Source organism: Protopterus annectens, chromosome 4.part0 (assembly GCF_019279795.1).
Source record: "Protopterus annectens isolate FY-2018-M chromosome 4.part0, PAN1.0, whole genome shotgun sequence".
In the NCBI taxonomy this organism is placed as follows: Eukaryota; Metazoa; Chordata; order Ceratodontiformes; family Protopteridae; genus Protopterus; species Protopterus annectens.
Window position 1 is genome coordinate 195,511,273 of NC_056733.1, and position 15,682 is coordinate 195,526,954.

The 15,682-nt window shown below is 44.9% G+C and overlaps 1 protein-coding gene across 1 annotated transcript in view; it reads left to right on the forward strand.

Moving 5' to 3' along the window:
• The window catches only part of HGS (hepatocyte growth factor-regulated tyrosine kinase substrate), a 2,162,662-nt gene that overhangs the window by 2,001,591 nt on the left and 145,389 nt on the right, over nt 1–15,682 (forward strand). The window contains exon 18 of the mRNA XM_044069724.1: nt 14,525–14,658. Coding sequence (XP_043925659.1) covers nt 14,525–14,658 — 134 coding nt within the window. The remainder of the gene's footprint in view (nt 1–14,524; nt 14,659–15,682) is intronic.

The following is a 15,682-nucleotide window of genomic DNA, read 5'->3' on the forward strand; positions in this document are numbered from 1 at the left end:
CCCTGCCCTTTGGTCTGACCTCAGCCCCCAGGGTCTTCACCAAATGCATGGCAGTGGTAGCGTCTCACTTGAGACGCCTAGGATTCCAGGTGTTTCCGTATCTGGACGACTGACTCCTTTCTGCCACCGCCCAGCGTCAACTAGTACAGGCCAGAGACTACACTCTTCAACTGTGTGTTCACCTCGGAATTTCCGCAAACTTCGGAAAATCTTTACTACAGCCATCACAGCGTATCTTATTCATAGGAGCGGAATTAGATACACATCAGTTAATTCTAAGGCTTCCTCCAGAAAGGATACTTTCACTTCAGACTCACATACGTCTTCTTCTGTCGTCCAGAAAATCCCCAGCAAAACTGGTACTGAAGGTTTTGGGACTCATGTCAGCTTCTCTTATTGCAATACCCTTGGGAAGACTGCACATGAGAGTCCTACAATGGCTACTGTTTGCACAATGGTCGTTCCAACAGCTACCTCTGACACACGAAATTCTTATAACGAACACATGCAAATCACACCTAGTCTGGTGGCTTCAGACTTGCAACCTTTCCAGAGGGAGACCATTTGTGCTACCCACGCCGACAGCTACGGTGACCACGGACGCTTCCCTGATAGGGTGGGGGGGCATCTTTCAGGGACAGACAGTCCAAGGCGAATGGACCAATTTAGAGTACAATCTGCACATCAATGTTCTAGAGTTGAGGGCAGTGTTTCTAGCGTTGCAACACTTTGCTCCCCTTCTTCCTCTAGGGACTATTGCAGTTCAGACGGACAACATGTCTGTAGTCTGGTACATAAACAAGCAGGGGGGAACCAAGTCCTATCAACTATGCAGAGAGGCCATGAGAATCTGGCAATGGGCGGAGTCCACGGGTCGCTTTCTGATAGCAACGCACATCCCGGGGTCATCCAACGTCATAGCCGACAGGCTGAGCAGAGCAATCTTGTTACCGCACGAGTGGTCCCTAAAACAATCAGTTGCGAAAAAGATTTTTCGCAAGTGGGGCCAGCCTTCCTGCGATCTGTTTGCGTCTCCAATGAACGCCAAATGCAGGAGCTACTTTGCCCTATTACCCCCTCCAGGGGAAGTCCCCAGGGACGCCTGATTCACGATTGGCCCCCGGGTCTCCTGTACGCATTTCCTCCTTTTCCCCTGATCACAAAGTTTCTCCAGAAAGCCAACAACCTGCACAGGACAATAATCCTCATTGCCCCATTCTGGTCTCGTCAAATTTGGTTTCCCTTTCTCATGACACACTGCATTCGGGGGCCCTGGATCCTGGACCCAGAGCCAGATCTGTTGACTCACTCGTCAGGGGCTCCCCACCCCTCGCTCTTGTCCCTCCATCTAGCAGCTTGGCTGCTCCAATTCCCTACTTAGCCAGGTCTGATCTTCTTTCACCTGCAGTTCAGAATATATTAGTGGCTTCTCATAAAGCTTCCACTACTAAAACATATACTAGTAAATGGAAGCGCTTTGTATTCTGGGCAAATACACAGCAAGTGGACCCTGTCATAGCTCCTTTGAATAAAATTTTAGAGTTTTTAACAGAATTGTTCCACCAGGGTGCTTCTCCTGCCACTTTAAGAGTTCAATTGGCTGCCATTTCTAATTTCCATGTGGAAGAATGTGGGGCTCCTGTTATGGCCCACAGACTTTGTAAAGCCTTTTTAAAAGGGTCTTTTCATATTAGACCACCAATTAGATCTCCTACATCACCTTGGAGTCTAAACTTATTATTATCTAAGTTGATGCTGCCCCCCTTTGAACCAGCCTCCTCTTGTCCATTGAAATTTTTGTCGTGGAAGACCCTCTTTTTGGTAGCCATTACATCCGCTAGGCGAGTTTCTGAACTTCAAGCTCTCTCCATTAAACACCCTTATTTGATCTTTCACTCTGACAGAGTTTCTCTATGCAACAAATTCATCCTTCCTTCCTAAAGTTTGCTCTATTAACAATATTAATCAGTCCATTGAATTACCCACCTTCTTCAAGAATCACTCCAATAAAATGGAGTATATGTTACACAAATTAGATGTCCACAGACAACTGAGATTTTACTTGGATAGAACAAAAGATCACAGGAAATCTGATCAACTTTTTGTAGCCTTTGCTGATAACAGAAAAGGAGTAGCGGTTACTAAAAGAACTCTTTCTAAATGGTTAACTGATTGTATCATCTATGTCTATGATTCTTCAAATCAAACTCTTTTGGACAAACCCAAAGGACATTCCACAAGATCAGTGTCTACATCCCTGGCTCATGCAGCTCGCCTACCACTAGACGCTATTTGTGCGGCTGCTACTTGGTCTAAACCACATACATTCATTTCTCATTGCAAGGTAGACAAGGTTTCTAGGGACAGGGCAACCTTCGGTTCCACTGTGCTCAAGAACGTCCTTCCGTGAGTTCCTCAGGAACATGGAGCTAGGGATGCTACCCATGTGTAAGAACAAACGGCGAGATCGAACACTATCACATATAGAAGTTATGTCCTTACCATAACGTTCCATGTGGAGTGTTCATCTCGCCTTTGTTCTTACATTCCCACCCTCCCACCCTTAGGAAGAACGTTCAGTTTGGTGCCTGGTCTGGAGTATTCTGCTTCTGCATTGCAGTTGTTGTATATATGGTTTACATGTGTGTATATATATATATATATATATATATATATATATATATATATATATATAGATAGATAATTATTTTTTGTATCTATGTGATTTTGGCATGAATGTTTCTCTCTCTGACTGCTGGTTTGCTTGCAAACTAGATCTGAGGTAAAGGCAGAGGGGGATTGTGGGTATTAGGTTGTCTCGAGCTTCTTCTCGATGCAGAGCTTGCAATCGGCCGACACGGAGCCGAGGATCAGCTCCGAACCCATGTGTAAGAACAAAGGCGAGATGAACACTCCACATGGAACGTTATGGTAAGGACATAACTTCTATTTCTGTTTGATGGCTGGCTTTGCCCTCCCCTTGGCCACATCCCCATGTCTCTCTGCCTCTCCCTATCTTTTCAAAATTGGCTTCGGATCACCTCAGATTCTTGAGTTCTGTCCATTATCCATCAGGGATATTTCATGGTTTGAAAGCCCCTGCCTCTCTTTTCAGTGATTTTTTCATCCTCCTTGGAACAGCTTTCTCATTTTCTGATGTTCATCAATTTCTCTTGAATCAGGACACCATTCAGGCAATTGCCTCCCTACCATGTGGGGAAAAAAGGCTTTTACTCCAGAATGTTTTTGTTCCCCAGAAAGGAGGGTACATGGAGCCAATTCTGAATCTTTCCCTGCTCAACATCTTTCTTAAGATTTTTTTTCTTTTTGGAGGTTATCCCTTAAGACATTGTTTCCTCTACTTCTTCCTCTGGGCTTTCTGGTTTCTCTAAATCTAAAGGATGCATACCTTCAGATCCCCATCCATCATCTTTTCAGAACATTTTTACGTTTTTCCTGACTCTTCCTTGCATTTTCAGTTCCCTGCTTTGCCCTTTGGCCTCTCCACAGCCCCAGGGGTATTCACCAGATGTTTAGCTCTGGTCATTGCTTTTGCGGGACTCAAACTACACTGATTTTTCCTATCTAGACGATCTGCTTATTCAAGTTCCTTTGCCCAGCAATCTTGTACAGGATCTCCAATTTACCACTTGCCTATTACATTGTGTGGGGTTCACTATAAACCTCCAAAAAACAGTTCTGATGCCTTCCCAGGATCATGTTTTCCTCAAATGCAGGCTTCAGACAGTTCTTATGCTGGCATCTCTTCCTGCCCTCAAGGCTTTGTTTCTGATTGAGGAAGAAGAGATTGGGAAAAGGCTGTCATCTGTCATCTTCTGTTAATATTTTCATGGTCCTGGGATTTATGGCTTACAACATTCCCATGCTCCCTCTCGCAAGGCTCCATAAGAGGAAACTTCAGTAGTACCTCAGATTGGTGTGGTTTCAACATTTCCACCCCCTGGAGTTCCTGGTTCCTTTTCCTTTTCTCTCTTGTTTCAAGCTTGAGCTTCAGTGGGGGATTCATCAGCTCTATCTTAATCCAGAGCTTCCTTTTCAAGCTCCAGTTCTCACTCAAGAGCTTTTCATGGACAGCTCAGACAGTGGGTGAGGTGCTTCTTGTGGTCTCCTAAGAGTCCAGTGCCTCTGGCCTCCTTATCAGAGGTCCAACAATACTCAGCATTAAAGGATGAAGGCTCTGCTTTTGGCTGTGTGAGCTTTTCATTCCATCTTTCATCCTGGGCTTCTCAAAATGTTTACAAACAATACTGCAGTCATGTGGTATGTCAAGAAGCAACAGGATTTGAGGTACCATCTTCTTTGCAGGCTATCTCCTCAGATCTGGGTTCTAGCTATCCAGTATCAAGTGACTCTTCAGGCAACTCGTACATTCCCTCAGAATACAGTCTTATGGCAGACTCTCTGATCTGGTCCAGAACACAAGCTCGTGAATGGATGCTTCAAAGAGATGTGTTCCTGGACATCGTTCATGAGGTATTCCTCAAGTAGATTTTTTTCACCTCCCCTCTGAACAGACAACTTCCTGTATTCTGTTCTAGATCCCAAGTCCTCTGACTTAGAAAATGGGCACCCTGTCTTTTCCTTGGGAGGGAATGCTTCTTTATGCCCTCCCCCTTTCATTGTTGCTATGAGTTCTGCACCAGATCAAACAGGACTCTCTCAGATTCTTGCTAATGATGCCTTTTTGGTCCAGAAGGCATTGGGTTATACCCCATCTTTCTCACCTGGCCAGGTGTAGTCACCACAAGTTACCTCAATGGTTTGATCGTCTCACACAAGACAGGGGGTCTCTCATCCATCTTCACCTGTCCACTCTTCAGATGACACCATGGGTGATAGGATTTTGATTCCTTTTAGGCACTTCTTTTATGAGGATGTGCTTTAGGTTCTGCAGGAGGCCAGGAACCCCACTACTTGAAGATCATAAGTGTTCAAATGGAAAATATTTTTCTGTCTGGTACCTCTCTCTCGCCATAAGGCTCCCCAATTAGTGGAGGTTCCTGTGGTTCTTTCTTATGTGTGTGATCTGCTCTATGCTAGGTTGGCATATTCTTCAGTTAAAGTTCACCTGCCAATAATTTCTGCTTTTCTGCCCTTGAATTCTCCTCAGGCCTCTAGGTTTGAGGTCAAGCAGTTCCTTAAAGGCGTCCTTCATAATAAGCCTTTCTGCATTCTTGGGACCTGATTTTTCTACTTAAAAAATTGACCCAGCCTCCTCCTGAGTCTGCTTTTTTAGCTTTCTTACAAAATTGTATTTGGAAGGCTATTCTTTTAGCTGTTACTTTTGCCAAGAGTGTGTATGAACTGCAGGCTCTCAAGGATATTCCTACTTTTTTAGTTTTTCATAGAGACAGGGTGTCTGTTCGTACTAATCTAATTTTTGTTCCCAAGGTGGTAAATGGGCTTTCCCATAATCAATCTGTTCATCTTCCTTCCTCTTTTCCTTCTCCGCAGTCTGCCAGTGAGAAGGTTCGTCACACCTTTTATTTCCATAGACAGCTCAGATATTTAGACAAAACTAAAATTATTCCCAAATCTGAGCATTTTTTTTCTTTTTATTCCAGGACTTTGAATGTTGGCTGTTTCTAAGCAAACCATCCCTTTCTGGATTTCTAAAGTCATTTCCTTCTGTGGTTCCTTTCATGGCAAATGTCTCTCCTCTCTTGTAAAGGCACATTTTGCTAGGGCAATTGCCTCTTCTGGTGCCTTTTCAGTGGTCTGGATTCCATTTCTATCCTTGAGACTGCTACTTGGACCTTTGTTCATACTTTCACAAAACATTACAAGTTGGATGTTATTTCCAGGACCAGAGCAGGTTTGCCACGGTTGGTCTGCATGGGTATGCACTTCTGCCCCCCCCCCCCCCCGGGCTTCTTCTTAAGCTGTTGTGCTGCAGCAGTGATATGGAAGAACATACTACAGCTGTGTAAAATCATATCGTAACAGTAGATGTCTTTCTCTTCACTGTTGCAGTATTTGATCCCTCCCTCCTTCCCCCTCTGTCCTGACTCTTGCCCTGGTTTCTGTTTCCCTCCTGGCCGAGGGGCCCTTCTTTGTTTTTCCTTTTGGATTCACATGTTCCTTCTTGTCCTTGAGGGTACTGTGTTCCTCCTGGGGCTTTTTCACTTCTGAATAAGGTAGCTATTAGAGAAGGTGGGCTTTCTAAAAATACTAGAAATAAAAAACACCCTCCAATGTAATCTTTCTGCAGTAAAACATCCAAATAGGCTGTACTATTCAGATCATAAGTAAAAGAAAACTTGAAAAAGGGTGTAGACATATTTATATATTGCACAAATTCCATTAATTTTTATTAAAAAGCCCACCTTCTCTAATATTTACCTTCATTTTCAGAGTTGTCATCCGAGGTTCCAGAAAAAATCTGTGGTGAAGGGCCAGCTGGTTAGGGCGGCCCATATGGCTAGGATGAGAACATGTTTATGGAGGAATGTGATAATATGATAGATATGTTTTTAAAGAAGGGATATCCTTTTGATTTTATAAGAGAAATTAAAAATGAAGGGGTGGGGAAAAGAGTAAATGGGTTTTATTACCCTCTGGTATGTAACAAGGAGGGGAGAAGTAAAAATATTGACCCTACGGTGAGGATAGAGCATATTTTGTGGACTGATAAACACCTCACAATTACTTACTCAATAGATGCAAGTAGTATTGTTAAATCTGTGTTTGATAATTGTGTTGTATTGATGGCAGATGGACAATTGAGTAAGTTGGTTGGCAGTATACGTAAAATAGTATACAGGAGAAATAAAAGTTTTAAACAGATTATTCAGAGTGGATTGGCCAGTGAACAGAAATGTAAAAGGGGAATGTCCAAGTATGGACATTGCAAACAGTGTAATTTTATAAAGGTTGGGGAACAAATTACTATTAAGGGCCACACTTGTTCCAGGGAGATTTAATTGTGAATCCAGCTGGGTGGTGTATGCAGCTTGTTAGTAGGTTTGTTTGGACTTCTATGTAGGAAAAACCTCGAAGGCTAAAAGACAGGATTTATGGGCATGATTTGGAAATTAAGAAGGCTAAAAACCTAATGCCTTATTTTGACACATGCATGACAAAACAGAGCATGGATTCAAATTTGTAGTGTTGGAGCATGTTAAAAATGAAGGATCTGAGGGATCCTAGTGATGGAGGAGCATTTATTGTTGAAATAGCTATACTGGCAGATAAGACTGGATGTTACAGTAGCTCCAGGTCTGAATGAGACTTGCTCTGTTATGCCTCTATTAAAACTAAAAAGTTTGTTGGTTTAATGGAACAATCCTTCAATATAGTTTTTTTTATGTATGTTGTTATTTAGTGTTTTTTGCATTTGTAGATCTTATGTAATCATAAAAACGTATTTATTTATATAGTTTTTAAGAATGCTTTTAAAGAAATATATATTGAGTTAATGAATAGTTAATGGAGTCATGTGATGTGTGATGGTATATTTACTGAGCAGATGTTTTGGTAGTTCTGAAGAAGTCCCTTTGGGGATGAAAGCACTTAACACTACCCTTTTTTATTAAATAAGGTTGAAATATTGCAGTGGTTTCCATCACTTTTTTTTTTGGTTAGTAGTTATATTGAGTATTGTTCGATATTGATGAATTAGTGCAGGTCTTCTGTGGTTGCAGCTCTGTGGGATCATCCTTTTAATATCACAGGCCGAGTTTTGGTATTTAATATTAACAAGTGCCATACAAATTTCAAGTCCAAGTTTTTTCAGTCTAAGGCATCTTTACTCTGAAATAAATTATCCCTTTATTTTACCTTTATCTTCATTTCTGCTGTCAAGTCTCTTCTGGATGTTAGGAAACTCAAAATATAAACATACAGGTTAGAAATTCAAGCACCATACTAATCCTTATGAGGCTCAGTGCTTACATCTCAAGTTCTTTGTAATATTTTGCCTTGTGGTTTGTTTCGTTATTGATTAGTCAGTAGGGTATTTTAATGTCATTGATTCTTTTAACCAGTGTGGATCCTAGAATCCATAAAATACAAGTTTGCAGTACATCTGAAAATGTTTAAATAGATTACAACTTTAATTAAAATATAAGTAGGGCTTCAAGTGTTGCATGGTTGACTGTAAAAATATATAACCTTTATGTGCATAACCTATTAAAATATTTTCAAAAACTGTATTTATGAACAACTCTTTCTTCAAAGCATGCAGACTCAATTTCATTGTTACTTTGCATTGATGCTTTATGTTAAGTTGTCAATCTCGCCTTCATTCTTGCTGGATGGGTTCGGAGCCGATCCTCGGCTCCGACTCGGCACTTTCTTAGCTTGAGAACTCCTTTTACCAGCTCGAGGCAACCCTATATCCCATGATGCAAGGCGGGACTACCTCAGATCTCGTTTGCCGCTTAGCGAAAGAGGTCTCCTTTGCCAGCTGAGGTAAGTGATTTTCTTGGTAAAATCAGAAAAGCTTAGTTAGGAATTTATTTTCCCCTTTTAGTCTTAGTATAGTCTGTAGTAAATTACAGCCTACCCTATTCCCTTCTATTCAGACTTTATAACCCTTTTTTATAACCTTTAGTATAAAGTTTTAGTTAGGCCTAAAACCCTATTGGTTAATCCCTTCCTGTGTGTTGTGTGTAGGGGATTAATTTTGTGTGTTTGTTGGGGTTTGTGTGTGTTACTTCCTCCTAGGATATGTCTAGGGAAGGCAAGGTCTCAGGCTTTAAGACGTGTGACCAGTGCTGTCAGAAAATGTCTCTGACAGACGGTCACACTTCTTGTGTTTACTGCCTGGGGCCTTTGCACCTGCAGGACTCCTGTGCTTTGTGTCACGCTTTTAGCCAGAGAGTCCTGCAGGAAAGGAGGAATAAGCTTATCCTCCAAGGCTTACTTAAGCCAGAAGGTTCTCCCTCTAAAGCAGGGTCTGGGAAACCTTCTAAACCACCGAAGGCTCAGGCTTCAGTATCCAAGCTTCCTCCGGTGGCTCGCCCGTCGGAGCCGAGATCGCCCGGCTGGAACCGATGCATCTACCTTTAAAGTAGTAGGTTCGCCGGCTGGCTCCGATACCTTGTCTACTGGCCTTGTCGGCTCCGGCTGGAGCCGACACTTTATCCAGCATCGAGCCGAGAAACCTTCGGCTCCATCTGGAGTTCAGGGACTTCGGCTCCGATGGCTTCGACCAAGAGATCTCGGTCCCCTTCGATACTGAGTATCCATTCGGCCCGGGTCTCCTCTTTGTCGGAGCGGAGCCATCGGAGCCGATCTTCGAGATCTTCCAGGCTGTCTGACCACGACTTAGAGAGGGTGGTAAGCAGGCTGTTGAAGTCTCAGGCACTGGCCCAAATGCTCCATAGCCCGTCTCAACAGACTTCGGCTATAGCCTTACCCCTTGAACTTCCTCCTCCGACTCCACACCAGAGTTCGGAGCCGGAGCTTCGGGACAGCGACTGTTTCGATGCCGGAGCCGATACATCCTTCGGCTCCGTCGTCCTCGGCTCGATCTCCTCCTTGAGGCCTTCCTTGGAGGGATCCGGTCGCCGGGTTTCCACTGTCGGCCCGAGGGGCTAGTGGCATCGGACCCTTGTCCGACCCGCTCTCCCTCTCGGGCTTCGGCTTGGTAAGCTCGGCGCCATCGGCCTCGAGCCTTCCCTCTCATTGGAGCCGCGAATTCCTGTTTCTTCGGAGCGGGGATATTCCGGTCTCCCGGGGAGGGGAGCCTTTGAGGTGATGAGGAGTGTCCTGGCCTCTGAGCCTGGTCAACGGTCTATCCCTCTAGCTCCTCCCTCATCAGTGCCTGCAGACGCCTCTTGCCAGCCTCTTGCTCTCAGGCCCAGGGATCCATCGCCCCAGGTTTCCCCACTGGGAATTTCCTCCTCTTCCGAGGTTTCTCCTGATCCTGCAGGGGAACCCCTCGAAGAGGACGTAAGAGGAAACACACAGACTCCTGAGTCTACTACATCTGATACCGACTTAGATGAGTCGGAGGGTTCCCCACGGTCCCCTCTGAGGATGTCTCCTTTTCAGACATCCTTGAGCTCCTCAAACAGAGGGGAATTGGCCTCCATTGACCCCTCCGAGGATGAGTCGGTATACCTGGAGGCTTTGGATCCCGACCCTCCACCTCCTGGGTGTCTCCGCCTTTCGACCCACTTATGCGGGTAGTGGCTCGGAAGGCGTGGGCGGCTCCAGATTCTGTGGAACCTGTCCCCAGAAGACCATCCAAATTCATCACGGCCCCTTCGGACAAACAGTTCCTTTCCAAGGGTGTCTCTGTGGATGCTATGGTGGTGGCGGCTGCCACTAAGAAGGAACTGGCGGATCCTTCAGTACCTGTCCATCCTCCTAATAAGGACTCTAGGACCATGGACAGGTATGGAAAGCGGATGTTTTCTTCAGCGACCTTTGCTATGCGTTCGCTGAATTATCTTTGTCACTTCACCAGGCTTCAACGAGATGTTCTCAAAGAACTGGGTGAAGTAGTTCAGGATCCTTCTGCTGCTGGGGCTCAGGAAAAGATTGCCTCGCAGCTTGCTATCCTAAATTCCATATCTAACTCCTCCATGCGGCTCATATCTTATGCGGCCGATAGAGCGAGCAGGGCCGCAGGCACAGGAGTTGCTCTTAGACTCCAAGCCTGGATGCGGTTCTGTAATTTTGCGGACCCCTTTAAGGCGTCCTTCACTAATACCCCCTTTGATGGTTCGGCTTTGTTCGGACCTCAGGTGAAGGATACCTTGACCAGGTGTGAGCAGAACGGTAAAACTCTTTCTGCCGTTGGAGTCCAGTTTTCCACTCCTTCTAGACCATATCCCAAGGGTCAGAAGGGGGGGAAGATGTGGTTCCGTAAAGTCCAAGGAGCTACACCGACGCGTGGTCAGTTTACCCCAGAGGCAGAGGGGTAACAATAATAGACGCCCTAGAGGCAGGGGGTCCTCAGAACCAAGGCAACAGGGAGTCTCTTCCTGAGAAGCCTTTTCAACATCCCTGAGGTGTTGCCCGACTGTCCACCCTTGGAGGCAGTCGGGGGAAGGATTTCACTGTACCCAGTAGCCTGGCAATCCCTATCACAAGAGATGTGGGTACAGTCGATTATATCCGAGGGTTACAAAATCCCCTTCGAAAGGTTTCCCGTACCTCTACAATCCCTTTCAGACATCTCACCCGGTCAAAGGGATTTGGCAGAACAGGAGGTTTCAAAACTCCTAGAAAAAAGAGCCGTCCAGACGGTGCCGGCAGACCAGGTAGGATCCGGCGTCTACTCGAGATTCTATTTGGTCCCCAAAAGGGCAGGAGATTGGAGACCAATATTAGACCTGAGCAATCTAAACAGATTTGTCAAGAAGGCAATATTCCAGATGGTCACGCTTCAGTCCATTCTGCCCTTTCTGGGCAAGGACAACTGGATGTGCTCTATAGACCTTCAGGATGCGTACTATCACATAAAGATTCACAGGCGCTCCTGGAGGTTTCTCCGCTTTCGGCTAGGGACCAGTCATTACCAATTCAGAGCCCTGCCCTTTGGCCTCACTTCAGCCCCCAGAGTGTTTACCAAATGCATGGCAGTGGTCGCAGCTCATCTGAGACGTCAAGGATTCCAGGTTTTCCTTATTTGGACGACTGGCTCCTCTCCGCCACCACCAAGTGTCAACTTCTTCAGACCAGAGACTACACTCTGCAGCTTTGCAGGAGTTTGGGAATTTCAGTAAATTTCGAAAAATCTTCTCTGCGGCCTTGCCAATCTATCACCTTTATAGGCGCAGAATTAAACACCGTCAAAATGTCAGCCAGACTAACAGATCAAAGAATTCTGGACATCCAAAAATTTGTTCGGCTTCTTTTGCAAAGCAACAAGATCAAAGCCAGATTTATACTGAAGGTTCTAGGTCTTATGGCTGCGGCCATTGTTCTTCTTCCACTGGCTCGCTTCCACATGCGTCTTCTGCAGTGGATGCTTTTCACGCAGTGGTCGTACCACAGTCTCCCGATGAGGCACGAAATTTTAGTCACACAGTCGTGCAGGGCTCATCTGGAATGGTGGATATCTTCCCCTCTTCTTCATCAGGGCCGACCCTTTATTCCCCCTCCTCCAGTTGCCACAGTCACTACGGATGCCTCTCTGATCGGGTGGGGGGGGGGGCATTATCAGGGCAGGATGGTCCACGGGACGTGGCAACCCATAGAATACCATCTGCACATAAATGTCCTGGAGATGAGAGCAGTGCTTTTAACGTTGCAAGCCCTCGACGACTTTTTTCCCATGGGGACTATTGCAGTACAAACTGGTCTGGTACATCAACAAACAGGGCGGAACCAGGTCCTATCCGTTATGTCGAGAAGCTCTCAGACTTTGGCAATGGGCGATCTCTTCTCAGCGGTTTCTGATAGCAACGCAAATCCCCGGCAGGTCCAACCTATTGGCGGACAGGCTGAGCAGATCTATTCTGATGCCTCACGAGTGGTCTCTCAATCAATCTGTAGTGGATCAGATTTTTCTGAAGTGGGGCACTCCTTGTTGCGATCTTTTTGCTACTCCTCAAAACAACAAGTGCCCAGATTATTTCACTCTTTTTTCCCCTTCCAGGCCAACCCCTGAGAGACTCTCTAACCCAGGATTGGCCTCCGGGACTTCTGCACGCTTTTCCTCCCTTTCCCTTGATTCCACAAGTCATTCAGAAAGCCACCGTTTTGAGAGCCAAATTGATCCTCATTGCTCCATATTGGCCTCGACAAATTTGGTTTCCGTCTCTGCATCGTCACCTTCTGGTGCAGCCCTGGCATCTGGACCCAGTTCCGGATCTCTTGATCCACCAGTCAGGTCAGCAGCACCGGGCCATTCATTCTCTCAACCTCACTGCTTGGTTGCTCCACTTCCTTCCTTAGCCAGGCTACCGATGATTTCTGACTCAGTCAGAGACATTTTAGTGTCTTCTTTGAAGTCGTCCACTAGGACTGTTTATGCTAGCAAGTGGCGGCGTTTTCTATTTGGGCAAACTCCAGAAATATTGATCCCTTTACTGCTCCTGTACATTCTGTTTTGGATTTCCTGGCGGAGGTTTTTCATTCAGGATCCTCGTCTTCTACAGTCAAAGTACAACTGGCTGCTATTTCCAAGTATCATGTTGGCTTGCATGACAATAACATTATGTCTCATAGATTATGCAAGGCCTTTTTGAGAGGAGTTTTTCTCCTAAAACCACCTATAAAGCATCCTCCTCCGCAATGGGATCTAAACTTAATGTTGGCATCATTGATACTACCTCCCTTCGAACCGTCTGCTTCATGCTCTTTGAAGTTATTGACCTGGAAAACTATATTTTTACTGGCTGTCACTTCTGCAAGAATGGATTCCGAGATTCAAGCTCTCTGCATTCGTTCACCTTATTTGGTTTTTCATAAGGACAGGGTATCATTAAGAACTAACCCTTCCTTTCTCCCCAAAGTCGTGTCTCAAACCAATATTAACCAATCTATAGATCTACCAGTCTTTTTCCCAAACTATTCCGACAGAGCTGAACAGAAACTGCATTTTTTGGATGTCCATCGTCAGCTCAGGTACTATTTGCATAGAACTAAACAATTTAGAAAATCTGACCAATTATTTGTCTCCTATGCTGAAAACAGGAATGGTCTTCCAGTTTCTAAAGTGACCTTATCCAGATGGTTGACTTCCACCATTTCCTATGTGTACTCTCTCAGAGGCAAACAGCTATCTTCTAAGCCAAAAGCACACTCAACCAGGAGTCTATCCACTTCTGCAGCTTTTCAGGATAGACTACCCATTGATACCATTTGTGCAGCAGCTACTTGGGCCACGCCTCATACCTTTGTCTCTCATTACAAGTTGGACTTGGCCTCCAGAGATAGGGCCAGTTTTGGTTCCACAGTTCTCAAGAGTCTGTTCCATTGAGCCACCCGGGATACAGGTGCTAGGGGCGGTCCCATCCAGCAAGAATGAAGGCGAGATTGACAACTTAACATTTAGAAGTTATGTACCTACCATAACGTTCCATGTTAGTTGTCTTCTCGCCTTCTTTCTTCGTCCCTCCCTCCTTCCCCCTGGCCTGGACAGATCTTGAAAAGTCTCCTCTTCTCAGGTTGTTCTCTCCTGACTCTTAGGTAGGAGAGTCATTTGTTAGGAGTTGTTGTTTCCTAGTTGTTCTAGGTTTATCCTTAGCAGGGTATGTTAGCTACCAAACGAGATCTGAGGTAGTCCCGCCTTGCATCATGGGATATAGGGTTGCCTCGAGCTGGTAAAAGGAGTTCTCAAGCTAAAGTGCGAGTCGGAGCCGAGGATCAGCTCCGAACCCATCCAGCAAGAAAGAAGGCGAGAGAAGACAACTAACATGGAACGTTATGGTAGGTACATAACTTCTAATTTTACTCTGTGCATGTTTGATGTAAAATGTTGTATTATGTCAATGTTGTGATGCTAGCTTACTGTGAAACACACTGTTAAAGTCAAATATAGCTACAGAATAAAAAACAAACAAAAAAAAAAAAACAAAGGTGTCTGCATTGTTTTCACCAGATCCCAGCATGGTGAGTGCATACATGTATCCACCAGGTACCACAACTGGGCAGCCATCACAGCAAGGCCAAGCTGTTTCAACAGCAAATCCAGCCTATTCTAGTTACCAGCCAACTCCAACACAAGGTTATCAGGTAGGTTGGCCTGAACTGTGCAAAAGCTGAAATAAAACTTGGTCCACAACACCTGTAACAGTTATGTTTTGTCTAAGGTACTACCTATTAATTGTGTTTTACAATACATCTTTATTTTGTGTCCTGTATCGTAGCATTCTACAATCTGATGTTTCATACAGTTTTTCTGTAAAAGTACATTATGTGCTGGGCATTAATTTTTCAGTAACTAATTCACTAACTTATTTAAGCAATTTTTGCTTTAAAACTTAGCAAGGTTTTAAGAAGGCTGAGTGTAAAATAAATTATGTTGTGTGGTCCTATCTCGCCTACATTCCTTACTCATGGGTTCGGAGCCGAGAATCGGCTCCGACTCAGCCAAATTTCTCTAGCACGAAGTCTCTAATTGGCTGGGCTAACCCGGTATCCCAAGATGCACCTCGCCCTAGCCCCAGATCTCGTTTGCCGCTCGTAGAGTTAGGACATGGTCTCGCTTGGCTGTGGCTAAGTACCCTTCCAAATACTTTTTCTAAGTATTTTAGCAGTCTGTTATTTTACAAAAGCTATTTTAATAGCTAGTTTCTCCGTGTCTAAGTTTCATTGTGAGTGTTAGTGAGATTGGGTGTTTGTGGTATCCCTTTGTTTGGCGGACTAGGCCCGTTTAAGTTAGAGGACCTAGTCCTCTCCTATGTTGTTTTTCTGGTGTTAAAACTGTAGTTCGATTTGTCCTTGTCTTTCCCTGCTACTCCAAGAAACGTTTGATTTAGAGTTCCTTGGCCGTTAGTGGTGTTTGTTTCCCGCCTTCCTCTTGTGTCGTCGGTTGACAGTGTGCTGTTATTTTTTACCATGTCTAAAGAGCAGAAGGAGCATAAACCCTCCGGGTTTAAAAAGTGTACTAAATGTGGCTACAAAATGTCTATTACAGATGGCCATGCCATCTGTGTGTATTGTCTTGGGGCTATTCACCTGCAGGAGTCCTGCAGATGTTCATCGTATTACCCTGCTGCAGTCATCACACTTGGGTTATCCTGTCGTCAGGCGGTCC